This window comes from Chanodichthys erythropterus, chromosome 14 (genome assembly GCF_024489055.1).
Source record: "Chanodichthys erythropterus isolate Z2021 chromosome 14, ASM2448905v1, whole genome shotgun sequence".
Classification (NCBI taxonomy): Eukaryota; Metazoa; Chordata; class Actinopteri; order Cypriniformes; family Xenocyprididae; genus Chanodichthys; species Chanodichthys erythropterus.
In genome coordinates, this window is record NC_090234.1 from 6,210,676 (window position 1) to 6,237,489 (window position 26,814).

The window sequence follows — 26,814 nt, forward strand, 5'->3', positions numbered from 1 at the left end:
TTGTTTTGCTATCAGAGTGAGGACATTCCATAGGCGTAATGGTTTTTATACTGTACAAACTGTACATTCTGTCCCCTACACTACCCCTAATCCTAAACCTTCCCATCACAGAAAACATTCTGCATTTTTACATTTTTAATAAAACATTGTTTAATATGTTTTTAAAGCTATTTTAAATATGAGGACTCATTAAATATTCTCATATTTCATGTTTAGGTTGTAATACCAGTGTAATACCCATGTCATTATATAAATTTGTGTCCTTGTAAATCACAAAAACAAGCACACACACATAGACGAGATGAAAATGTTAGGGACGATTTGGAATAGATCCAGTCAGAATGATGATGTCCTGCACCGTAGATGCGCACATTTGAATTGTAATGTGTTGATGAACCCGGTGGGACATAAGTTTGCATACACTTACTGCATAAAATGTTCAAAAATGAGTGGAGAGAAAAGGTGTCTGGGAGAAAGAGAAGAGCAGAAAAATGGATAGATCTGAGAAAGTGTGATGACACAAAAGAGAGCTCTATTCGGTTCGGCTTTCTGTGCACACACATCCGAAGCGTGCAGCCGCGTACAGAGAAAGCTAGACAGTGACAGCGGACGAGTACTGAACTGAGCTCTCTTTCACATCTTTTCATGCCTGAATGGACAAATACACACAAAATTATGTAAAATTGTCCATTTTGGAGAGTATTCATGTAAACACAGTTGGTTATGTCTTCAGAAAACATAAAAAGCTATGAGAATATCGGATGTGCATCAGTGTATTTGATCCGTGCATTCGGTATTAAAGTGACAGCAGCCTAATAAACCTGCTGCCATCTGTGCCCTTAATATTAATCAGATAACAAAAGACAAAGAGAAAATCACTGATGGAACTTTAATAGCCTTAATAAGGATTAATTATACTTAATTTATACAAATAAATATATCTGCTTGAAAGAATAATGTTATATGCAAGTTGTTCTAAAGAATGCATATCATTGATTGAAAAGTTCTTCTTTAGGAGAAGTGGTTTTATTTAATTTTAAGATAATGTTATATGTCACAGCAGTTAAATCTGTGTCTGTACTGCATGTTCAAACTTTAGTATCATTAGTACATTTACAGTACAACATAATATCATTCATATTAACAGGTTGATATGTTTTCTCCAAGAGTAGCCTATATTACGGGTTTGGAAATTTTACAGAAATCCTTAATGCATTACAGTTTAACTAAACCCTTTAGATATTAGTTGACTAATCATATGATATTTAGTCGACTAAAACTAGAATAAAACTAAAGCAATTCAGATGACTAAAATATGACTAAAAATAAATGGCATTTAACACATTAACAACATTAACACACACACACACACACACACACACACACACACACACAGCTAGAATTAAACAGGTCAATTCAAACTTTACGGCTTGTTTACAATTTCTATGCTGCTATTTAAGCTATAGCAAAAAATATTTTGCCAACACTTCATTTTCTGCTTTATATTTTCAATTGACAATAGTTGACAAATGTGCGTTTCAGCTCTTCATACCCTGCTGAAAAATCCAGCATACACCAACATGAATCCCACATTGTTCCAGGCTGGTTAGAGCTGATTTAGTGCTGGTCTAGCTGGTAGAGCAGCATATTCATGCTGTTCTCAAGCAAAACTGAGCTGCTGTAGCTGGTCCACAGTCACTCCTGCTCTCCATGCTGGTGACCAGCAACCAGCATCCCATTCTGGTCCCTGCATGAAAAACATAACTTATTCTAGTGACCAACAATGCTGGGTTTTTAGAAGGGGATGTTTTGATCTTCTGAGTCTTGAGAGAACAATGCACAGTTTTCTGAATAATAGCCTCATTATTTACACAAAGAGAACTACATCTGACCACTCAGTTCCCAGACCACCTTCCCACATGCCTGCATATGGAGATGTTTAACAAAGTTCCAGCTTTACTGACCCTCTGGCTGCATATTTAGCTATTTGAGTATCAAATTTAGTTAACAACCTTTAGCTAATACAAAATGGACTTTCCCTTATTTGGGGGCATAAGATATTGACAACATTTTTTTTTTTCATAGCTCATGAGACATATATGTGTTAACTGAATTCCTTCAAAGAAATTAAAAACTCACTTGTTGACATGTACAGTAACAGTAGAGCGGTAGCGTTAATGCAGACCGATCTGGGAGATTTTGTTGCAAAATATTTGAGTTCATATTGAAATCTTTGACTTTTGATTGCAGACTTTGGTATTCTGGCAAATCTGAGCACAGTTTGAGATGTTATTAAGATCTCTTCTGAAGCTCAGTAGGAAATATATGTGAGATTACTGGTTTCTTTTCCTCAGGAGAACAATCTGAGAAGCAGGAGAATGAAACCTCCATTCGCCCTCCATTTAATCTCAATTAATGTCTTGGAGAACTGCAATCATGACAACTCTCAAAATCAATTATAACAGCATTTTATTGATAAGAAAAGAGTGCATGTTGGATTAGTTTTGCCATGAGCAAAGCTGCTGAAGTATACTAAAAAGGAATAAAGTAGGGAGAATGATCTAGACAGGTGGTGCTGGGGAGGAGGAGGGACAGAAATAATATCAGCTACTCAGAAGAGTTTCATGACTGAACTATGCATTAAAATCTATGATTTCTCTTTCCTATTAGTTATTTTGTTTTTGTATCTGTGTTGTTTTTGTTATATAGTTTAGTATAGTTTATTTCGTTATGTCTGTCATTTCTTCACATTATTACATCCTGTGGTCAGAATAGCTCATCTCTCACCTCACATCTTTGCTTTGTCCATCAATATGGATTACATTATCCCAATGTTTTGTTTTTTTTTTTTTTTAGCATTAATGAGTTTCTGAGTTTTGGTGTCCTGATATACTCTCCTGTCCTTCTTGGGTCAGAATGATGAAGTCAGTGAAAGGTCAACAGGATTAAAGGTTCAAGGGTGGGGTCAGATCAGCATAACGGGAGACATTCAGGGTCGCTCCCTGTGGGAATTGGTCATGGTCCGCTAATTCCTTTGTGCCCTGCATGGACGCAGTAATGCACACGCACACATAAAGAGGCTAAGCTGTCTGATTGCCCCGCCGGAGATGATCTGATAACCCATCTGGCCTGAAAGGTGCCCCTCTTGCCCTGTCGCTTTATTCTGGAGGTGGGTTTTAAAGAAACCTGAAAATTAAAAATCTGTCTTGATTTACTCATTTATACTTCAGACCTGCAGGACATTTTGAAGAATATTGATGGGTTTTTTTTCTTATAAAATTGGGACTTCTATTTATTTCTGTAAATGTGGATGAAATCACGGAAACAGGTCATAAAAATAGAATTTACAGTAGGCAACATTTGGATGAATATATTACCATCCTTTACCACCATTTTTGACACTAATTTAGATAGATAGATAGATAAAAAGAGAGCGTCTCTCAGAAAGCTCCATAAAGTAAAGGTCAATATGACTTGTGCACTATATTCCAATATCTTTGTGTAAGGAACAAATCAAAATGCTGTTAATTGCTGCACAATATAATGCTATAAATGCTCTTAATCTTAGCTTTCAATCCTACCTCTCACAAATCTCATTTGCACCACCATATAATCAAACATTCAGTCATGTGACATGCGAGAACCTATGGAGTTTGGGATCATTGACATCATATGGATATGATCAGCCTCTTCCCTATTCTAAAGCAACAGAGCGGCTTTATTATAGTGTGACTGATTCGATTCTGCTTCTGTCTGGTTCTGACCAGCTTGAAAAATGCTGTCTGACCCACATTCCTGGCCGTTTTTGATGTTGTCTGTAGTGTATTCAGGAGTCTGTTGTGTCCTGTGAAACTGTGCTGCGTCTGGACCTGATTTCAAAAACAGACACTTCACTGCTACAGCGACTAATAGAGAAGTTTCAGAAGAATTATTTCAGTTTAAAAGGTCAGGGTGGCAGTTATTGTCAGTACACCAGTGTCTTTCTTGACACACCTACTCATTCCAGTTAATTTCGGTCTCCTCCTTCCCTCCTCATCAGTCTCAGTTTCTCTCTCAAATCACTTTTTCTCCCATGACTCTATTTCATGCCTGTTGTCTGTTTCTGAATCTGTGTCAAGGTTACTCAGAGTGCCTGAGGACATGGAGTGAGAATTGAATTACATAGTTCTAGTTTTTATGAGGTTCTTCTGCCTGCTCTTTATAGATTATTAAACATGCCTTCCTTTCAAGAGTTAATTGACTGATCTTCATCTATATCTTTGATGAATAGAAAGTTTGGTCCCACTTTATATTAAGTGGCCTTAACTACTATGTACTTACATTTAAATTAATCACTTGATACAATGCACTTATTGTGTACAACATGTCTTTACATTGTACTTATATTTTAAAAACACATGCATGTAATTACATCTATAATTAATTTCTGTAATTACATTTATAATTACACTGTTGACCCATCCCTTACACCTTACCCCTACCCTTAAACATACCCATACCACCAAAGCTTTCCCTATCCTTACCCGTACCCCACCTCAATAGCGGCAATAGTGTTTTGCAATTCAATATGAACCCAATAAGTACATTGTACTTATTTTTTGATGTAAGTACATAGTAGTTAAGGCCACTTAATATAAAGTGGGACCGAAAGTTCAAAAGAACAGCATTTATGTTAAACGGAATTCTTTTGTACCATTATAAATATATATCTTGTCACTTTTGATCAATTTAATGCATCCTTGCTGAATAAAAGTATTCATTTCCTTACTGACCCCAAACTTTTGAATGGTAGTGTATACGTTAATGAATTCTGAGTATGTGTTGTGTATATTGATATTTATATTGTATTGATGATGGGGGATCTCTAAATCATCATCATCATCATCATCACTACAACAGATGCCGAGCTTGAGTTTCGTTTGTGGGTTTGTTCAGGGTTCAGGACTGCGGTCTTCAGTTAATAACATGTATCAGACACCCGTGAGTGGAAGTAGATCATTTCGGAGAGACACATTAGGATAATGCTTTTCACATTTAATGCATGACTGTTTGTTGCTCAGTGTCTGTCTCCTAATTTGCTGGACACGCTCCATAGTAATTGCTCCCTGCGGGCGATTAATTGCATAATTAATGTTAAATGAATCTGCTACCACCTACAGGCTTCTTGTCAGTCAGTCTCTCTCTCCTTTGTCTTTTCTTCTTTCATCAAACCATGTGACTCGTGGAGGGAGATGTTACTATAAGCACTATGACTTTTAATACCATAAAATACCATAATTTACATTTAAAAGCCCTGGTAGCCCCACAATACCTTATCTGTCATAGCTGTTTGCTGCAGAACGCCTCAAATAAAACATAAATTAACTAGAAGCAAGCAGCAGATCATTAGTTTTAATGGATTATTGATCATTAAAGTTTGCTTTTCTAATTGAGTTAATTGATTTTCATTTAAATGTCTTTTTTTTTCACTGTTCATACACTTTTTTACACCACAGCACACAGTTTGCGTCATGAAATAGTACAGATGGTTTAGCTATATGACATATTTTATTCATTAATTGGCGGAGATCTGTTATTTTCTATGGCATAACATTTATAATGTATTTATAATAGGGAAATTATGCAGTCATGTGTTACCATAACTGCAGGCCTCTCATGCTCCGTTTCTGACCACATGAGCATTACATCATATGTATTTTCCCCTAGCAGATCTCATCAAAGTCATATTTTGGTTTGGACTGAGAACAGACGCCTTTACTTTCTCTTCCATAACGATCATATATTAGTCCTCCTGATGTTTATGATGGAAGCTTTGGGTAGATTTTGTGGTCATACTTTAGTTTAGGGTCCAATTCTCACTATTAACTGTGACTTTTGCCTCAATAAACTCCTAATTATTGCTTATTAATAGTTAGTAAGGTTGTTTAGTTTAGGTATTGGGAGGATTAAGGGATGTAGATATGGTCATGCAGAATAAGGCATTAATATGTGCTTTATAGGTACTAATAAACAGCCAATATCCTAATAATATGCATGCTAATAAGCAATTGGTTCATAGTAAGAATTGGACCCTAAACTAAAATGTTAATGATTTTATTTTGAAGACTTTTTACAGTACAGTGACCCCAAATTTGGGATGATTAAGTCAAACTTAAAAATGTAGTGCAATTCATTACATTAGATGACAAAATATAAAACCAAGTTGCATTTAACTCTTTCCCCGCCATGGACGGAATTTTCTGGCTTGATATGTTTTCACTGTTATACAGTAGGGGGCGCTAAATGCATCTTCTGAAAGAGTACAAAATCTCTAGTTAAAAACACAGGAGGAGAAGAAGCATAAACAAGTTATAGAAGCATTGCTTATGCATGTTGTGGTCTTTGGAAAAAATTGAAAAAACGATTTTATCAGCGTTTTGCTCAAAATGTTGCTTTTTTATGAAATTGACCTACATTGTTGATAAAAAAAAATGAAATTCTGCATGAAGCTAGAATAAAACTCTTCTTTGTTTAATTTAACCTATTACCTGCCAGCATTTTTTTTTTTTTAAGTTGCCAGCCACCACCAACGTTTTTGATCATTTTTACAAAACTTTCATGGCCCCCAGAATATTATGTTGTATGAATATATGAACATGCAATATAGCAAAAGATAGAACAGAGCCTCTGCTTTTAAAACACTTTTCAAGCCTTTTTCAAGCTCCATTTAAAAGATTGTTAGCCATGAAATAATAAAGCAATAAATATATATTGTTCAAAATTAAGACAGAAAGAAATGTGACGCATTATTGGATCAGGTTAATACAAACCCGATTCCAAAAAAGTTGGGACACTGTATAAAAATTGTGAATAAAAACAGAATGCAATGATGTGGAAGTTTCAAATTTCAATATTTTATTCAGAATACAACATAGATGACATATTAAATGTTTAAACTGAGAAAATGTATCATTTTAAGGGAAAAATAAGTTGATTTTAAATTTCATGGCATCAACACATCTCAAAAAAGTTGGGACAAGGCCATGTTTACCACTGTGTGGCATCCCCTCTTCTTTTTATAACAGTATGCAAACGTCTGGGGACTGAGGAGACAAGTTGCTCAAGTTCAGGAATAGGAATGTTGTCCCATTCTTGTCTAATACAGGCTTCTAGTTGCTCAACTGTCTTAGATCTTCTTCGTCGCATCTTCCTCTTTATGATGCGCCAAATGTTTTCTATGGGTGAAAGATCTGGACTGCAGCCATTTCAGTACCCGGATCCTTCTTCTACGCAGCCATGATGTTGTAATTGATGCAGTATGTGGTCTGGCATTGTCATGTTGGAAAAGGCAAGGTCTTCCCTGAAAGAGACGACGTCTGGATGGGAGCATATGTTGTTCTAGAACTTGAATATACCTTTCAGCATTGATGGTGCCTTTCCAGATGTGTAAGCTGCCCATGCCACACGCACTCATGCAACCCCATACCATCAGAGATGCAGGCTTCTGAACTGAGCGCTGATAACAACTTTATCCTTGTCCTCTTTAGTCTGGATGACATGGCATCCCAGTTTTCCAAAAAGAACTTTAAATTTTGATTTGTCTGACCACGGAACAGTTTTCCACTTTGCCACAGTCCATTTTAAATGAGCCTTGACCCAGAGAAAACGCCTGCGCTTCTGGATCATGTTTAGATATGGCTTCTTTTTTGACCTATAGAGTTTTAGCCGGCAACGGCGAATGGCACGGTGGATTGTGTTCATGACAATGTTTTCTGGAAGTATTCCTGAGCCCATGTTGTGTTTTCCATTAGAGTAGCATTCCTGTATGTGATGCAGTGCCGTCTAAGGGCCCGAAGATCACGGGCATCCAGTATGGTTTTCCGGCCTTGACCCTTACGCACAGAGATTGTTCCAGATTCTCTGAATCTTTGGATGATATTATGCACTGTAGATGATGATAACTTCAAACTCTTTGCAATTTTTCTCTGAGAAACCCCTTTCTGAAATTTGTTCCACTATTTTTCGCCGCAGCATTGGGGAAATTGGTGATCCTCTGCCCATCTTGACTTCTGAGAGACACTGCCACTCTGAGAGGCTCTTTTTATACCCAATCATGTTGCTAATTGACCTAATAAGTTGCAAATTGGTCCTCCAGCTGTTCCTTATATGTACATTTAACTTTTCCGGCCTCTTATTGCTACCTGTCCCAACTCTTTTGGAATGTGTAGCTCTCATGAAATCCAAAATGAGCCAATATTTGACATTTGAAAATGTCTCACTTTCAACATTTGATATGTTATCTATATTCTATTGTGAATAAAATATAAGTTTATGAGATTTGTAAGTTATTGCATTCCTTTTTTATTCACAATTTGTACAGTGTCCCAACGTTTTTGGAATCGGGTTTATAGTTAAAGTGATTCTCTGATGAACTTGAGCAGAGCTGACTTCATACAGCCACAGAAAATCATGATTAAAAGACACTGATGAAGAAAAGAGGAGCTTGTGCTAATCACGTTTCTGTATGACATCAGGACATTTGTAATTGTGATTTAGGTGTCCTTTATCTTTTGATGCCATTGTATGTCAGTATGATATTTAACTTCACCTGACCATCAGTCCCACTCTCTTTTGCTCACAGACACTTCCTCAGCATCAGAAGACGAGGGCTCGCTGCGCCGGCAGGGACGGATCGCCTCCTCGTCTCCGTACCAGGCGCACCCGAGCGTGGAGCACTGGTTTAACAGAGTCATCCAGGGCTCGTCCACCTCATCGTCCGCCTCCTCCACCTCATCCCACCCCGGAGGAAGAGCCCATCACGCCACGAACACCACCTCTGCTTCAGCGGCGACCGTGCTGGCCGACCTCATGGCTCACACACAGCTAGGTCAGTACTCACACCAACCCTTCTTCATATACTCACAACAGGCCTCTTTTAAGATGTTATATGTCTTCTAAAATCTGCTAAAAGACCAGGATGTGTGGTGTTTCAGATGCTGCTGAAAAGAATAGGCCACATAAAAATATTCAAATAAATGCAGACTTGGTGAGCAGAAGAGACTTCTTTCAAAAACTTTAAAAAATCATATACTGACCCCAGACTTGTGGACATTAGTGCTCTTAACAAGTGAAGTCTGCTGGTGAACAGCTGGTGCACTAGACCAGTGATCCCGATAACCCTATCTTATTCCTGAGCCAGAATCATCAGCGTGCTTCTGCTGTTTCTGTTACAGCTCAGTGCCTTCAAAACAAAAGAACAGATCTTACATTCATCTTGATAGATGACATGCTTACACACTGCTTCTGTTTATAGCACGTTACTGCTCTGCTGCTGATGATAAAATCTTGCTTCTGAATGTTCTGGCTGCATGATTGCATGCTTTTTAACTGTTTCACTGGCATATCTTTAGGGTCCTGAAGCCAATCTGTGCAGATAAAGCCAGCGCTGGCCTCGTTAGTTCGACATGAAAACTGAGCAGGTTCCAATTCTGCTTTGAAATAATCATTTTTTGGCAACCTTCGCTGTTAATAAACCCTGTTAAAGGAATATTTCAGGCACTACTCACTCTCATATCGTTCCAAACATGATGATTTTCTTTCTTTAGTTAAGAACACAAAGAGATGTTTGGTGAGAATGTTTCTGCTGCTGTCATTTACATTCAAAGTAAATGAGATTGTTTTTGTCAAGCTCTACAAAAAGCACATAGCAAAAAATCCACACAACTCAATATTTATACTTTAACTCAACACAGATAGCACTATAATCCAACACTTAAAAAAAAAAAAATAAAAAAAAAAAATTGTGATTTATATATTTATTTATTTATTTTTACTTTATCGGAATGGTACGAAACTTGCTATGTGGTGGGAAAAAAACATGGACATAATTCAAAAAGTTTAAATGGTCCTGAAAAAAATTGTCACGGTCCTTCTCACATCAAAATGACCTCAATGGAAATGAATGTGAGACAAATTTCATCTAGTGGAAGCATTTGGTACTGCGGCCAAACAAAATCTTACTGAAAGCTCATTTTTTAAGATGTCAATGTCAAATTTGTAACATAGCTTCTTTAAATTTATGGCTTTGATTTTTTCACAGTTTTAGAGTAAAATTTGTTTTGGAAAATATTTATGATTCATATACAAATTGAAAATAGTAATTTTGTGTATTTTTCATAACAATAAACATATAATTCTATAACTTTTTTTACTTTTTAAAACTTTTTTCACTTCAGCAATAATCTGCCAAGTGTTAGATTATTGCCAAACTGAAGTCTGTTGCTGAAGTCTGTTGCTCCAAAGCATTCATGATTTATGACAGTTTAAGCTGGAAATGTAATTTTCAGATTTATGCTCAAAAAGTGAATAAATGGATTATATCTACTGCATAAATATAATTTAGTACCATAAAATACCCTAAAAATATGAAATAATGCTGTAGAAGAAGCAGGACTCAGGATGTACTCAAAAAGATCTTTAATCTAATAATGAAAACAATAAACAGGATATTTACTCGGAGGAAACCAAAACATACAACCTGATGTTAAAAAATGCAAGATGAGGAGCTAAAAGAGAGGGCTTATATACAAGAGCAAACAAAGGATCAGACGAGATAATTAAACACAATACATCTGAACAGAATCTAGAAACACAATGAAAAAATGAATGAAAATAGAACATACATGTGACAATTCCAATAATTCCATGTGTGACTCATTTTAATAATTATGTTTCTTCTTATTATGTTTATATATATATATATATATATATATATATATATATATATATATATATATATATATATATATATATATATATATGGGCCCTATTTTAACGATCTAAACGCAAAGTGTGAAGAGCACGGCGCAGGTGCACTCAGGGCGTATCCAAATCCACTTTTGCTATTTTAACAACGGAAAACCGGTCCAACCGGTTGAAATGGGTTGTCCCTATTCTCTTAATGAGTAATGGGCATAACGTTCAATAAACCAATCAGAGTGTCATCTCCCCTTCCCTTTAAGAGCGAGATGCACTCGCGCCATGGCGGATTGCTATTTACATGGCAGAATTTGTTGGCGGAAAAGCTGAACGCTTTTCAAGCGAAGAAACCGATCTGCTCGTGCGCAAAGTTAAAGCGGGCTTGCAAATGCAGGCTTTCAAATAGCTCTGCGCGATCAGTCAGTTAATATGTGTGTGTATTGGCACGATTGTTCAATTAATTAGCCAGTTTCGTTCATCATTATAAGTAGTAATAGGCTGAATTGAAAATAGGTAGCCTAATTCTAATACACACAATGACTATTCATCATTACATTTTTTTATATTTATGTAGCCTACACAATAATATTCTTTTACACTGAAATCCTTTTGTTTTTAATATTTGGCATATTTGTGTGATGCGTATCCCTGTGTGTAATAAGCAAAGTCAATGCGCACTGTCCAGAGGTGCAGTTTCTACCAATGCGCTCTAACAAAAAAATATTGCGCCACTGACTTTAGACTTTAGACCAGGTTTGAGTTGGTCTATGGCGCAGTCTATTTTCAGCTCCTTAAAATAGCAATGCGCCTGAACACACCTCTCTCTCTATATATATATATATATATATATATATATATATATATATATATATATATATATATATATATATATATATATATATATATATATATATATATATATACTGTATATATCAGTCATGTACATCTTTTTTTGTTAAATTAAAGTCTATTTTACTGTATATTACCTGGCCTCAAACCTCATTCATGATTGTGCAGAGTCATATAGACTACTTTCAGGGTGCTTTTTTGCCTGGTTTTGAGCGTGACATCCTCTAGACACTGTTTGCTTTCAATGTATGAGTTTTGAATGGCATGAGAGTGAGTAATATAATAACTGCAGAACATATTCACTTTACTCAGTTCTGTTCAGAAACATTTGCATTTCCACTATATCTCCTTTTCTCTCATCTCCTCCGCTTTCTTTCACCCTCTTTTTCTGCATTTCTGCCCTTGAAGGCCCTGGGCGCTGACTGTAAATAACCTCAGATTTCACACAGTGTCAGAGTCGCTCTGTGGATCCACTGTTCTAACGTCGACTGCCAGACAATCCCAGCTGCAAGAGCCAAGATTAAACACAAAACAGCTGCTCGTTGGTTAATAGTGTGGAAGTTCACTATATATAAGAGTATAAATCTCTTCTCTTGGGTGTTTAGAATAAGATGGACAGTAAACACCATATGGAATTAAAGCAACAGAAACACAACTAATCAAAACATATGTGATGTTTTATTGCATGTGGAATTTTGGACCAATGAGATACGTGTCAGAAATAGAAACAAAGGCTGCGTCCCAGTTGACATATTTATAATACACGCTAAAAGTATGTGCTAAAAGTACATACTTTTTATTTCGCAGTAAGACATGCTATGGTATCAAATTCTAAATTCATTACTTTTAAATTCAGTATAACTTAACATTAAGATTCATGCAGTTGAAAATGGAATGGCCTTCGCATTTGTCTATAATTAAAAAATGGGAAAAAGCATACTACTCCACTTTCATTTGCAAGGAATTGTGGGCAATATTACCTGAAAAAGCACTGGAAATATTTTTGTGCATATTTTCTTAGATTTGGAGTGCACTAACCCTTGTGAAAAAGAAGTGCACTTACTGTAATTGTATGGAATATGCACTTGTAAGTGTACTTCAAATCATAAATGTTTATTTTTTAAAAAAACTGTACTTACAGATAATATAAAATCTATGAAATAAATCACTTTTCAGTCCATTTTAAATCATTTTTTTAATAATCTTTCATCATGCTTTAAAGAAGTACACTTATTTTTGTGTTTACTAACATACTAAAGCACGTAAAGTATTGATTATCATTTTAACTGTAGTGTGTTTTTCAATATTACATTTAAAGTTCATTTATTTTAAACGTAAATTGAACTTCATCATTACAAATGTGTAAATACAAGTATATTTAAATGCATGGCAAGTTTCAATAGAAATGATAAACTATAAATCATAAATGCTTGTCAGTACATTCGTCAGTAAACATTAACAATATAACAAGACAATAGAAGTAATTATGAAATACTTAAGTTGGTCAAAAAGCACTCTAAAGTTCAGCTGATTGCGTTAAATATAAATTTCAACTACATTTAATTGGATTCAACATGCAAAACATTACATTTACTACATTACATTCACACTTAAAAGTATAGTATTTCTATAATACATATGCTAAAGTGTACTTCTCTTAACACAAGGGAATTATTGCCTTGCATTCAGTTTAGGACAGATAGTGTGTTCATTTGGACAGAGACAGACACAGTTGTGGTGGTGTTCGTTGAGTTTGTTTGGCTGTTTTACTGCTGTAATCCCAGTTCACTTCACTCTCTGTCATTCCACACCACCCATCATCCTGCACAGCTTCTTATCTTATGTCTTATCAATATTATAATTTATCGTGGGTTTGATCACAGAACACTCCACCATGCATTTCTGTATTTTGACCTCCACTCACCTTTGACCTTTGGCACCTCATGACAGACAACCACAGCGCGCCGCCGGATGTGACAGGCCTGTCGGAGCGCTCGGTGCATGCGGAGCGTCCACAGGTGGCATCGGTGCGAGGGCTTCCACGTGGATACACACACACCAGCGTCTTGGAGACCGCCGACGGTGAGCATCCTCCTGTCACACACGACTCTTTCCTGTGAGAAAGAGGGAATGTCATGTCATCTCTCCTCACAACTCTCTCTCTATTCATTCAAACTGACTGATATGTGTTTTTAGAAATGTTTTTCACACTTAACACAGTGTTTTTAGCTCTGTTCTAATCTGCCTTGCTAGGCAGCACCTCCAAAAGGAGCATGCTAAAAAAAGTTTAATGTTGCTAAGATATTAGAACAGTGTTCTAAAAATAATTCATAAAGCACAAATAAATGTAAGGTCAAGCAGAAGTGTGCTTAAATGTATTAAATGTGCATTTAACACTTCAAATGTTAAAAGTATCTTTTTTATAAAATTATACTTAAGGATGATATAATATTAATGAAATAAAAGGCCACTTAAGTGCACTTAAAGACATACACTTTCATGATTGTTTCTTAACACACTTAAGTACGCTTTTAAAAAGTACACTTTCTAAACATACTTAAGTACACTTTGTAATAATGTCAAATTAAAAGTTTTACTTTAAGGTATATTTTAATCATTATATTGTAATAATTTTTTAAAGAAGTACACTTATTTTGACACATGTAACGTACTTGATTTTAATTTGAACTATACAGAGTTATTCAATATTACATTTAATGTTAATATATTTTAAATGCACTAAATGGCAACTTCATCATTATAAATGTGTAATTAAAAATATATTTAAATACATGACGAACACATTTAAACAGAAATGACATTAAAGTATTTTTTAGTTTAAAATAAATGTTTGTAGTTCATTCAGCAGTAACTTTAACCATATTTCAAAGACAATAGAAGTAATTATGAAATTATATATAAAGATGTACTTAAGTCCTGCTTAAGTAGGTCAAAAAACTTGAACTCTAAAGTCCAGCTGATTGCATTTAATATAAATATAATCTAGAATAAATTTTCAGTTAATTGCAAGTATCATGCAGTTAAGTGTCTGAAATCATTCAATTCAGTTCACACTTAAGCATATTACTTTAAAATATAGTATTTCCACATTAAGTACTCTTTTTAAAAGTATGCTTAACATATGTAACATACTATATTTCTAATTTCTTTCAATGTATTCAACATTCTGTATCTTCCTTTTTTTTTTCTCTCTCTCTCTCCAAAGCTGGAGGCTTTGTATCAGAGATGCATTTACAGTTAATATCTATTGGGTGAACAAAAAAGACTGACATATTTTTGGCTGTTGGTCTGTTTCAGATATTATGATGTCATTAGCATGCTTTCTTTTTTGTAGGAATAGTTCACTAAAAATGAAAATGCTGTCATCATCTGCTCACTCGCATGCCAGTGCAAAATACAATCTCATTTACTCTTCCACACATTCAGACCTAGTGCTGATAATATCATTGAGAACCAATGAATGTTGATACCCGAATCACCATCCACTTTCATTATAGGACAAAAAACACCCTGGAAAGAATGAGAGGAAAATCATATAGTGCTTTATGAGTGACATTAGCATGTCTAGATGATGACTCGTCGATTTTCATTTTTAGGTGTGCAGTCTCTTTAAGAGCTGAACGTCACTTCAGGATCATGATTAACCTGCTTTCTTGTCCTCACTTGTGCCAATTGCTGTGGTGTGTGAGTTCTGGGAAGGATGACTATTTAGTGATGGTTAAACAAAAAAACTAATAAAAAAACAGTTATTTGATTTTTTTTTATGTCTGTCATGCTCAGTTTGAGTGGCCTCAGCTCTGTAGAAGCAGTGCTGTGATGAACATGCGTGTTTATTCGGGTTTTCTCTTCTTCAGGCACTGACAGGGGAGATGAGGAGGCCACGGATGGTATTTATACATGTTTATTTCACTCTGCCCCTCCTCCTGGTGTCTCTGTGCATCTGTGTCTCAGCTGTCACCTGTGTCGAACACCGTCTGCCTAATTATGATCACAAGAAAATATTTCCTCCTAATGTGTCTCTTTTTGTCTTTTTAATGTTGTTTATTCTTGCAAGATCTTTTCATAGCATTCATAATAGGTTTTGCAGTATGACTTGAATACTGTTATAAACAAAGCTTTACACGGGAAGTTATTGAAATTTCTCAAATACAACACTCTTGTGAAAAAGAAGTATACTTTTATACTTTTTTTTGTATTTATTATGGAAATAATATACTTAAGTGTAAACTCTATGTAATGTTTCTAGACAATCGCATGTTAGCTGTGATTAAGAGTAAGTTTAAATGTATATTAAAGGTGCCATCGAATTGAAAATTTAATTTGCCTCGGCATAGTTGAATAACAAGAGTTCAGTACATGGAAATGACATACAGTGAGTCTCAAACTCCATTGTTTCCTCCTTATATAAATCTCATTTGTTTAAAAGACCTCCGAAGAACAGGCAAATCTCAACATAACACTGACTGTTACGTAACAGTCGGGATCCCATGATCCCATGATCAAGCCATTAGACAAGGGCAGCCAGTATTAACGTCTGGATCTGTGCACAGCTGAATCATCAGACTAGGTAAGCAAGAACAATAGTGAAAAATGGCAGATGGAGCAATAATAACTGACATGATCCATGATAACATGATATTTTTAGTGATATTTGTAAACTGTCTTTCTAAATGTTTCATTAGCATGTTGCTAATGTACTGTTAAATGTGGTTAAAGTTACCATCGTTTCTTACTGTATTCACGGAGACAAGACTATTTTCATTCAAGACTATTCTCCAACAGTGTGTAATGTTAGCTTTAGCCACGGAGCACTATCAAACACATTCAGAATCAAATGTAAACATCCAAATAAATATTATACTTATATTATACACGATTAGACATGCTGCATGATGAACACTTTGTAAAGATCCATTTTGAGGGTTATATTAGCTGTGTGAACTTTGTTTAAGCTGTTAAAAGCAAGCGTGAGCTCCGTGGGCGGAGAGCGCAAGATTTAAAGGGGCTGCAGCCTGAATCGGTGCATAGTTAATGATGCCTCAAAATAGGCAGTGAAAAAAATTTATAAAAAAAAAATCTATGGGGTATTTTGAGCTGCAACTTCACAGACACATTCAGGGGACACCTTAGACTTATATTACATCTTGTAAAAAAACGTTCGATGGCACCTTTAAATCCACTTATAGTTGAACTTTAAAGTGCTTATTTGAGTGCTTATTTAAGATGTACTTAAGTACATCTGGCAAGTATTTATTGTAAACTAAAATATATTTTAATGTCATGAACTTGCATATCATGTATTTAAATATGTTTGTAATTACACATTTGTAATGATGAAGTTGCAATTTAGTACATTTAAAATATATTAACTATAAATGTAATATCAAATTTTGAACACAAAAAAAAAAAGTAATACAGGATTTTCTCCAGCATACAATACATTTTAAAATTAACTGCATGAATGCAGAGTAAAGTTAACATAACTTTCAACACACTCAAATGCATTTTTAGTGTGACTGTTTTCACCAAGTAAAACAGCACTGCGCTACCTCACACTTTTATTTAGTCAAATAAAGTGACCTGTAGAAGTAGTAATCCAGCACTCGTGGCTGTTTCATTCTAAGGAAATAAAATAATGTTAATTTAAAATATCAAACAAGTTCAGGGAAGAAGGAGGCAAACATTAAACATATCTTTAATCATACAATAAACAACTAACGAAAGGAGCGGCCGACTGCATCATATAAGCATAATAAAAACAGCAGTGTAAAATGTCCCACAGCTCTCGACCCGTCCTGCTTCATACCGCAGTAACATTAATAAAACTTTAATACATTAACTCATCCATGAACATGTTTCCCATCAGCTCTGGAGATGAAGACGACAACTCCCATCACATTCACGGCATCATAAAGCTACGCCTTTGTTATTGTTACATACTGTGCCTTCAAAAGAAACTTTTAATTTACAAAGAGCACATTTTCATTAATATTATGTTATCTGCAAGAACAGCTTTTTTTAAATATACTTTTAAAATGACACTACAAATGCATATTCAGTACAATTCCATTATTTTTCACAAGGGAAAGCTCTTGTTTAAGTAAATGATGAGATCATTTGGTTGTTTGTCAAATGGTTCTGTCATTTGGCATCTAGGTTATGTTATGCTCTGTGCATTTTGACAGTGTTTTGGACCACATTTTATCTTTTTTCTTTATATGAAATGTACTCTACATAACTCTACATGAATAACCTTTTAGTGCTCTTTTAATGATTGTGGCCATAAAATGGTAATGGAACTCTGATATATTTATCATCTCAGGCCTATACCTTCAGTACGTTGGTACTTACATGGTGCTTCAAAGAATACCACAGTGTTACCATGGTATAATGTATGTTAAAACATGGTATTATCATCGCATCATGTCCAAAAGTAGTATATTTTGATATTTTTTCGATGGTGAATACAAGCATGCAAATTGCAGATTAGTCACAGTATCATGGTAGTGTGTGATTATTGTGTTTATTAATAGGTTAATATGGCTTAAGGACATTTATGAGGCACAATAACAGTAGTCATGTAGAGATTATGCTCGCTTGAGAGGAATTATTCAGGAAGGTTGTGTGTTTGGGGAGGTGTTACAGTAATTGGCCTCAGTGGGTCCTGCAGTGAATTATGGGTACTTGAGCACAGTCTCAGAGTGTAAGAGTGAGTGAGTGAGACACAGACAGACAGCGGCTGAGGCTCAGGTGTCTCAGAGAGCGTCTCAGTCATACATATATACATGACACATCCATCTCTCTGTGGATTCAGAGCCAGACGTTTAAGAGAGAAATGAAAGGGTGGATTCATCATGTGAAGATGATGTTTGTCTTCGTGTATGGTTCTGTTCTCTTCTCTCAGTTGTGTGACAGCCTGTGTTTTTCCTGGATAGAGACATTTGATGGGTGATTCTATTCTAAATGTTATAAATCAGCTGACATGTTTCTCAAACCTTTGAGATTTATCTTCAGTTTAACAAAATGTATTCCACCATAAAGTTCAGAGTTTGTTGTTGTGGCGTTTCTGTGACATGTGGTGACTAGGGCTGTAAATATTTGCCCTGAAAATGATTCATTTTCATTTACATTTCTTTACTAAGTAATATGATGCATCATGAAATTTGAAATTTGATTATTTTGGACTGATTCATAATTATGTTACACTGCATAATTACACTGCACTGGAATATTGCTGAAAACAATCATCCAATCAACAATCACCATTCATATAAACTATTAAATCAATTCTGTAATGAACGATACATTAATTTTACACACTGTAAAAAGAAATGCTCTACTCAATAAAATTTTGGCAACAGATTACAAGCAATATTATTAACTAAATTCAACTAATAGAATTGAGTTAGAATTAATCAAATTAATTCCTTAAATGTCAACCATTTAAGGGTTCAGTACATGGAAAAGACATACATTGAGTTTCAAACCCCATTGCTTCCTCCTTCTTATGTAAATCTCATTTGTTTAAAAGACTTCCGGAAAACACGCGGATCTCAACATAACACCGACTGTTACGTAACAGTCAGGATCATTAATATGTACGCCCCCAATATTTGCATATGCCAGCTCATGTTCAAGGCATTACACAAGGAAAGGCAGTATTAATGTCTGGATCTGTGCACAAACAAGGTAAGCCAGTAAGAACAACAGCGAAATGGCAGATGGAGTGATAATAACTGACATGATCCATGATAACATGATACTTTTAGTGATATTTGTAAATTGTCTTTCTAAATGTTTCATTAGCATGTTGCTAATGTACTGTTAAATGTGGTTAAAGTTACCATCGTTTATTACTGTGTTCACGGAGACAAGAGCCGTCACTATTTTCATTTTTAAACACTTGCAGTCTGTATAATTCATAAACACAACTTCATTCCTTATAAATCTCTCCAACAGTGTAGCATTAGCCGTTAGCCACAGAGCTCTATCAAACTCATACACAATCAAACGTAAACATCAAAATAAATACTTTACTCACATAATTCGAAGAATGCATACAGTATGCATGACGAACATCTTGTAAAGATCCTTTTGAGGGTTATATTAGCTGTGTGAACTTTGTAAATGCACTGTAATATAGTCGAGAGCTTGTGTGGCAGGGAGCAGGTGAATTAAAGGGGCGGCGCGCTGCCAAAATCAGTGTATAGTTAATGATGCCCCAAAATAGGCAGTTAAAAAAATTAATTAAAAAAAATCTATGAGGTATTTTTTGCTGAAACTTCACAGACACATTCAGGGGACACCTTAGACATATTACATCTTGTGAAAAAGCATTCTTGGGCACCTTTAAAATTAGTAAAAATTTAAGTAAAATTTAAACAAAAATATCTGAATAACAGACAGATGTCAAAGATGAATTAAGAACTCTTTATTTTTTTATTGCCAACACTGAAGACACCTGATGATAACAAGCATCACTGAAGGAAAGAGAAACACATGAATTAACAGAGGTTTAGATGATGATTTAGATTTTCTTGATTTAGAAATCTTTGGTCACCATTATGACAATCAGTGTGTCATTCAGTTGGGCAGTTTGACTCTTTGCTTGTTATTTCAGTTTGTGGTTTTTGTATTGTGTTTGCTAATGTACACATTTTAAATGGTTGACTTTTAAGGAATTTATTTGATTAATTCTAACTTAATTTTTCTATGCTGAATTTAATTAATAATATTGCTTGTAATCTGTTGCTACAATTTTATTGAGAAGATAGAGCGCATTACTTTAAAGACAGTAACACTGAGACATCACTGAAAAAAAGACAGTTTCTTCTAAAGGACTTTATTTATTTATTTACAGTTTCCCAAATTTTAATTGTATTTTTTTATTTCATTGGGAAATTGCTCAGACACGGTTTGCAACACTTACTAGAATCACCCTGGTGCTCGTGATATTGTTTAACATGTATTAACTTATTCATTGCGTCTTTTGTCCCTGTGTTTCATGTGAATGGACTTTAATCTATGTAAACTGTAATAATCCTAAAGCCCCGCATCAAGAACATATTGAAAGCTCAGACAGACTCTTTGAGCAGAAAGCACATGAATGGCTGATGAGATGGGTAGCCGGGCAGCGGCTTGTTGCTAGGCAGTGTGAGTCCAGCTGCCTCAATCAGAGTCGAGCAGTCTCTGATGCGCTGGGTCAGGTGTCTCGACTGAGCGCGCTCAGTACCATCTCAACCAACCCCATGGGCATACAGCCTTACTTTGACTGACAGGCTGTTGTGTGAAACTGTCCTCAGTATCCTTTCACAGTGACCTTTCCCTGCTTTTTTATCTCATCTTCTCCATCTCTTTCTCTTTGTCCCATCTTCTCCTGACACTATCTCTGTCTAAAGGCGTTCCAGTCAACAGTCGAGTGTCCTCCAAGATTCAGCAGCTCCTAAACACTCTGAAAAGGCCAAAGAGACCCCCTTTACGAGAGTTCTTTGTTGATGATTTCGAGGAACTTTTGGACGGTAGGTTCATAACATTTAGAAATATCTAGTTCAGTCATGAAACTCTAGATGGCGCAGGCTGATAGGTCCTTTACATGCAATCTGCTAACAATCACATCATTACCACATGGCACAAGCTGATTGGCCTCTGCAGCCAATGAGATTGCTTGCTCAACATTCAAATAGTCTGCTTCAGTGTTTGCTGTAAGCTGGTCCTGCAGTGCTATCAGAGTTCCTCTGAACCCCTCCACCTCCCCAGCTCCACCTGCCTAAATCTGCTATGGGATTTATGTGACTATTTATGCAGCAGGAGCTGAAATTTTAAAAATGTGATGATACCAACATTTCCCCTAGCATTTTGAGTGCTGTTGAGCAGATTCTTAAACACCTCTGATTGGCCATTGTGTTCACGCACTCAACAGAAATGTCTGTGATTGGCTACAATGACCAACACTTCGAAAACCCTATTAACTGACCTAGCATTGTGATACCGGGGTTTACATGACCAGTAACGAAAACTTACATGTTCTTCAGAGAACGTAAAAATCTTTTTTAGTATTCTGGGGAGCCTTTATAACTCGAGCCACGTCTCGTGCTCAAGCCCTCTATCGCAGAACGCAGGCCAATTATATTTACTTTCATCTCACACATGGATTATATGAAAATATGAACTTGTGAATTGCCATTTACACTTAGATTTAATAGGTGTCTCTGAAATACTTGCTCATAACCTTTTTTGATTTAGCCCCCCAAAAAAATGCTTTTAAAAAGAAGCTACTGATCCAGGAGACAGCAAAATAACACAAACAATACATCTGAATAAGGCAACCATGTTAAGGGTAAAGGTTATTTCTGATGTGTGTGTCACTGTGAGGGGATGCATTCATCTGGAAAAGCTTCATGATTTTCTTGTTTAGCACCAACAGCATCTGTTTCATTATCGGACAAGTTCAGTCACACTTCCTTGATTCTCCTCCTTGATGTACATACTGTAAATCAGTGCTTATCTGTAGTTCTGTCCTATGGAGCATCATAAAGTAGAATTATATACGTTTATTACAAAACATTCACATATACACTACAGTTCGAAATCTGGGGTCAGTAAGATTTTTTTAAAGAAATTAAATCTTTTATTCAGCAAGGAGGCATTAAATTTATCAAAAAGTGACAGTAAAGACCTTTACATTGTTACAAAAAAATTGTTTAAAATAAATGCTGTTCTTTTGAACTTTCTGTTCATCAAAGAATCCTGAAAAATAAAATTTATCACAGTTTCCACAAAAATATGAAGCAGCATGTCTGTTTTCAACATTGATAATAATCATAAATGTTTCTTGAGCAGCAAATCATCATATTAGAATGATTTCTGAAGGATCATGTGACACTGAAGACTGGAGTAACGATGCTGAAAATTCAGCTTTGATCACAAAAAACAGCTATTTTAAAGATAGATAGATAGATAGACAGATAGATAGATAGACAGATAGATAGATAGATAGATAGATAGATAGATAGATAGATAGATAGATAGATAGATAGATAGATAGATAGATAGATAGATAGATAGATAGATAGATAGATAGACAGATAGACAGATAGATAGATAGATAGATAGATAGATAGATAGATAGATAGATAGATAGATAGATAGATAGATAGATAGATATTTATACTTTGTTCAGATAGTGGCAGATACTATTTGCACCTCAGTTTATTGTTGTACATAATAAAACGTTATACAATTATAACAGTATATTCAGTGACTATGATTATATTTATTAAAATCACAAATTGATGCTGCCTTATGGGACATTACTTGTCCCTGTCCCTAAAGCCCGTCCCTACACCGCCTCACCCTACCCAATAAACATTGTATTCCCACTATTAAATACATACAGTATATAGGCACTTTATATCCACTTTTCAAACACTTTCTTAATTTTTATTTACAATAAACGCCTCTGCAAGAGAGGTGATATATGGTGGGAAATGGGAGAAGAATGAGTTCAGAAAAAGGCAGATTCAGAAAAGGTAGGTTGTGCATATGCTACACCCACCTTACTCTCCACGCCACTATACTCTCATTTCCAGTGGGATTTCTTTTGTCTGGCTTAGTCAGACAGTAGTGAGCGGAGTTAGTGTCTTAGTAGCCTCTGCCAGCAATGCTAAAGTCGGTTTCTCAGAAAATGAGTGGAATTTTTAATACATGCTAAATAAACACTCTGTATACAGTACCTACATATAAAAAATAGCCTTTTTTTTTTTGCACAGGTTTTTGTTTTTTTTGTTTTTTTTTTGCTCATTTATCCATATGACCAGATTGTAGTATGCAATATGCAGTACTTAATTTATTCAGCCTTTTCTGTGGTCAGTCTCTAGTACAGTGGTCTGCAAACTATTTGAGGGTTATTAAAGTTGTTCAAAATGTTTGAGAATGCATCAATCTCACCTCCCCTTTGTTCACTTGTTCAGCCCTTTCTTACAAATACTGAGAAATACTCTTTCATATTCTCTAGAAGCAGCATCTTCTCTTTATATTCTCTCTCTTTCTCTCTTTCTTTCTTTCTGTCTGTCTGTCTGTCTGTCTGTTTTTCTTTCTCTTTCTGTTCCAGACACACTAAATCAATCAAATCTATTTAAAGCCTTGTCACGTCTCATCTTCAGGACACATAAGTCACCCTGAGACGGATCAGTGTTTAGTGACATTTAAAATCAATCTCACACATAAACTCTGTTAGTGAGCGACATACAGTATAAGGCAGAATCCATCATGAAACCTTATAAAAGACTGATTCTGAGCTCTCTATTTAGACAGAAACTCAACATGTTAGTGATTTCGATAGATTTTGACATCAGTGTGTTGCTATAATAAGTATACAATACAATAATAAAATACATATAGGAGAAAATGAATGATTTTTATTTATACTGACTGAACTTCTAAGTGTTGATTAGTATGCATTTATTTATAACTGGCACTAATCTATCTTTGTTCACCATCTTGTATTTATTTTTCACTGAGCATGTTGCAGTGCATCTATCTCTACCTCTCTACCTCCATCCTCATCCTATTTCTCTCCCTCCCCTCTTGGGATACATATAGCCTCATATAGCCAGGCTTTTGACTAGTGACAAGTCTGATCCACATTGCAGCTCATTCTGGCCAAGCTTAATGTGCTCTGATTGGTCGACTGGAGCAGTGTGTTGTGATTGGTCAAGCACTTTAAATGTGTTGGGAAAATGTCCCGCCCCTTACCATAAACACCAGTTTCAACACACTACTAACTAACTCAACCAGGCCCCGCCCTTTTATTCTGCATATGAATTATTTAAATGAGGAATATTGAGACATGTTCGTTCGTTCGTTCGTTCGACATCTTTTTCGTGCTCAAACAGCAGCATTACACACTAAATAAAGATGAACATGGAAAAGAGCATGGTATCTAAATAAATGAATAATATGATTATTTGCACAAAGCAAACCACATAGGGTGAGGTATTAGCTTTACATTAGTCACTATGTCATATTTGTCCCCTACAGTCCAGCATCCAGACCCGAACCAGCCCAAGCCTGAGGGGGGTGAGATGAGAGCCCTGAATGGGGAGCCGCTAGGTGTGGTCACTAACTGGCCTCCGTCATTACTGGCCTCTTTACAGCGCTGGGGGACCACACATCCCAAGAGCCCCTGCCTCACCGCACTGGACAACGCCGGCAAACCCGTCTACACACTGACATACGGTACAGATGTGGAACTTCCCAGTGAACTGAATGCAATGATTTACTTAAGAGTCATTTCACAAACAATTTACACAAGATTTGGCTCGTCTTTCTTGAACTAGACTCATTTGTAATGCATTTTTTAGTTCATATTCAAAATCTAGCTAATGTACCCTCGTGAAAATGAAGTGCGCTCAATTGTATTAAACTTCAAAGTGTACTTCAGATCTTAAATGTATATTTTTTCACCTGCAATTGTACTTGCAGATAATGAAATAAAATGCCACTTAAGTGCACTTTCTTAACACACTTAAGTACACTTTTAAAAAGTGCACTTTTCTAATGTCAAATTAAAAGTTTTATTTTAAAGTACATTGTAAATTATTACGCTTTAATAATCGTTTGTCTTGCTTTAAAGAAGTACACTTATTTTGATGTGTTGACTAACATACTGAAGCACATGTGAAGTACTTTTAACTGTAGCGTGTTATTCAATATTACATGTAAAGTTAACTTATTTTAAAAGTAAATTGCAACTACATCATTACAAATGTGCAATCACTAATATATTCAATACAAGTTTCAGTAGAAATTACATTAAAGTATATTTTAGTTTACCATAAATGTTTGTCAGTTCATTCAGCAGTAATTTTAACCATTTTTCAAAGACAATAGAAGTAATTATGAAATTACATTTAAAGATATACTTAAGTCTTACTTAAGAGGGTCAAAAAAACACGCTAAAGTTCAGCTGAATGCATTTAATATAAGTTTAAACTACAAAACATTTTATTTAATCGCAATTGAGTGTTTGAAAATATTGCATTCAGATCCCTCTTAAGTATATTAATTATTTCCATTCTGAGTTTCAAAAGTAGGCTAAAGTGTACTTCTGTTTCACAAGGGTAATATATATTTTTATATATTTGGCTTGTTTGTACTGCACTGTAAAACGGAACAGTGAAATGAATTAAATTAAATGAGTTTGTTTGACTCAAATAATAATGAAAGTTCATTGTACTTAATAGAAAAAAAGTTGCATGAACTCAAAATTTCATTGTAGTAAGCTGAACTTAAAATGACTGAGTTGAGCTGCAGCAAATTTCAAATTTTCCAGCATGCTTTGCTTCAGACCATATAAATAACTGTTGAAATTAAGTGTTATTTTGTGTGTTTTTGCACAAGATTAACATATGGAGATATAAGATAATGTTTAATGTTGTGTTATGCTGGGATTCAGGGCGGTTCTGTTATGTTAGTTTTGTAGGGTTACCACTGTGGTGAAGAGTAGAGCCTGTGGTTAGGTTGAGGATGAGCTGCAAAACATTCAAGATGTTGTTGTTTGATTACATATATGCAAGTATGTAATGACAGTCTCTCTGATAGTTATAATAGCATGTGTTATTTGCTATGTAACATTTAACCAAGATCTGAATGTGATGTTTATGTGAATTAACTGTATGTAATTAACATTATGATGAGTTGGGAAAGGGATGCTGGTGACGGGATTGTTAGTGAGAGACACCTGTGCACCACGCTGGCCTTGATCCGCTTCCATGGCTGTCAGCCCCGCCCCACTTGTCACAAAAATTTTAAGTTCTACAAACTTAAAAAAAATGAGTTAGTTTACTTAAATGTTTGGAGTATTCTGAACTTATTGGGTTTTACAGTGTGGTAATGATGAATGAACTCTTTTTGCTAAGTGAACAGACAGTGCAGGTTTGAATGTTTGTGCGTGTGATTCTGTTTTCATAGGGAAGTTGTGGACGCGGAGTCAGAAACTTGCATATACGCTGCTGAACAAACTGAGCACCAGGAATGAACCACTGCTGCGGCCTGGAGACCGAGTGAGTGTGCTTATCACGCATGATCACCCTCCTTTACACCTCACATTAACTTTCTATCTTGGTTTAACCAGTTACAAGCGGACAGTGTTGTGTAACGGTTAGATTCTGTTATTGTTGTCTTTTATTTTGAAATTCTCTTCCGTTT

General features: G+C 35.5%; 1 protein-coding gene across 5 annotated transcripts in view; it reads left to right on the plus strand.

Annotated features, from left to right (window-relative positions):
- The window catches only part of dip2a (disco-interacting protein 2 homolog A), a 157,483-nt gene that overhangs the window by 102,647 nt on the left and 28,022 nt on the right, over positions 1–26,814 (plus strand). For 4 of the 5 annotated variants that reach the window (XM_067410495.1, XM_067410497.1, XM_067410499.1 and 1 more), the window contains 6 exons: positions 8,621–8,866; positions 13,537–13,668; positions 15,462–15,494; positions 21,006–21,125; positions 24,646–24,843; positions 26,578–26,669. In XM_067410495.1, coding sequence (XP_067266596.1) covers positions 8,621–8,866; positions 13,537–13,668; positions 15,462–15,494; positions 21,006–21,125; positions 24,646–24,843; positions 26,578–26,669 — 821 coding nt within the window. The remainder of the gene's footprint in view (positions 1–8,620; positions 8,867–13,536; positions 13,669–15,461; positions 15,495–21,005; positions 21,126–24,645; positions 24,844–26,577; positions 26,670–26,814) is intronic. The other variant, XM_067410496.1, reaches the window with a different exon arrangement.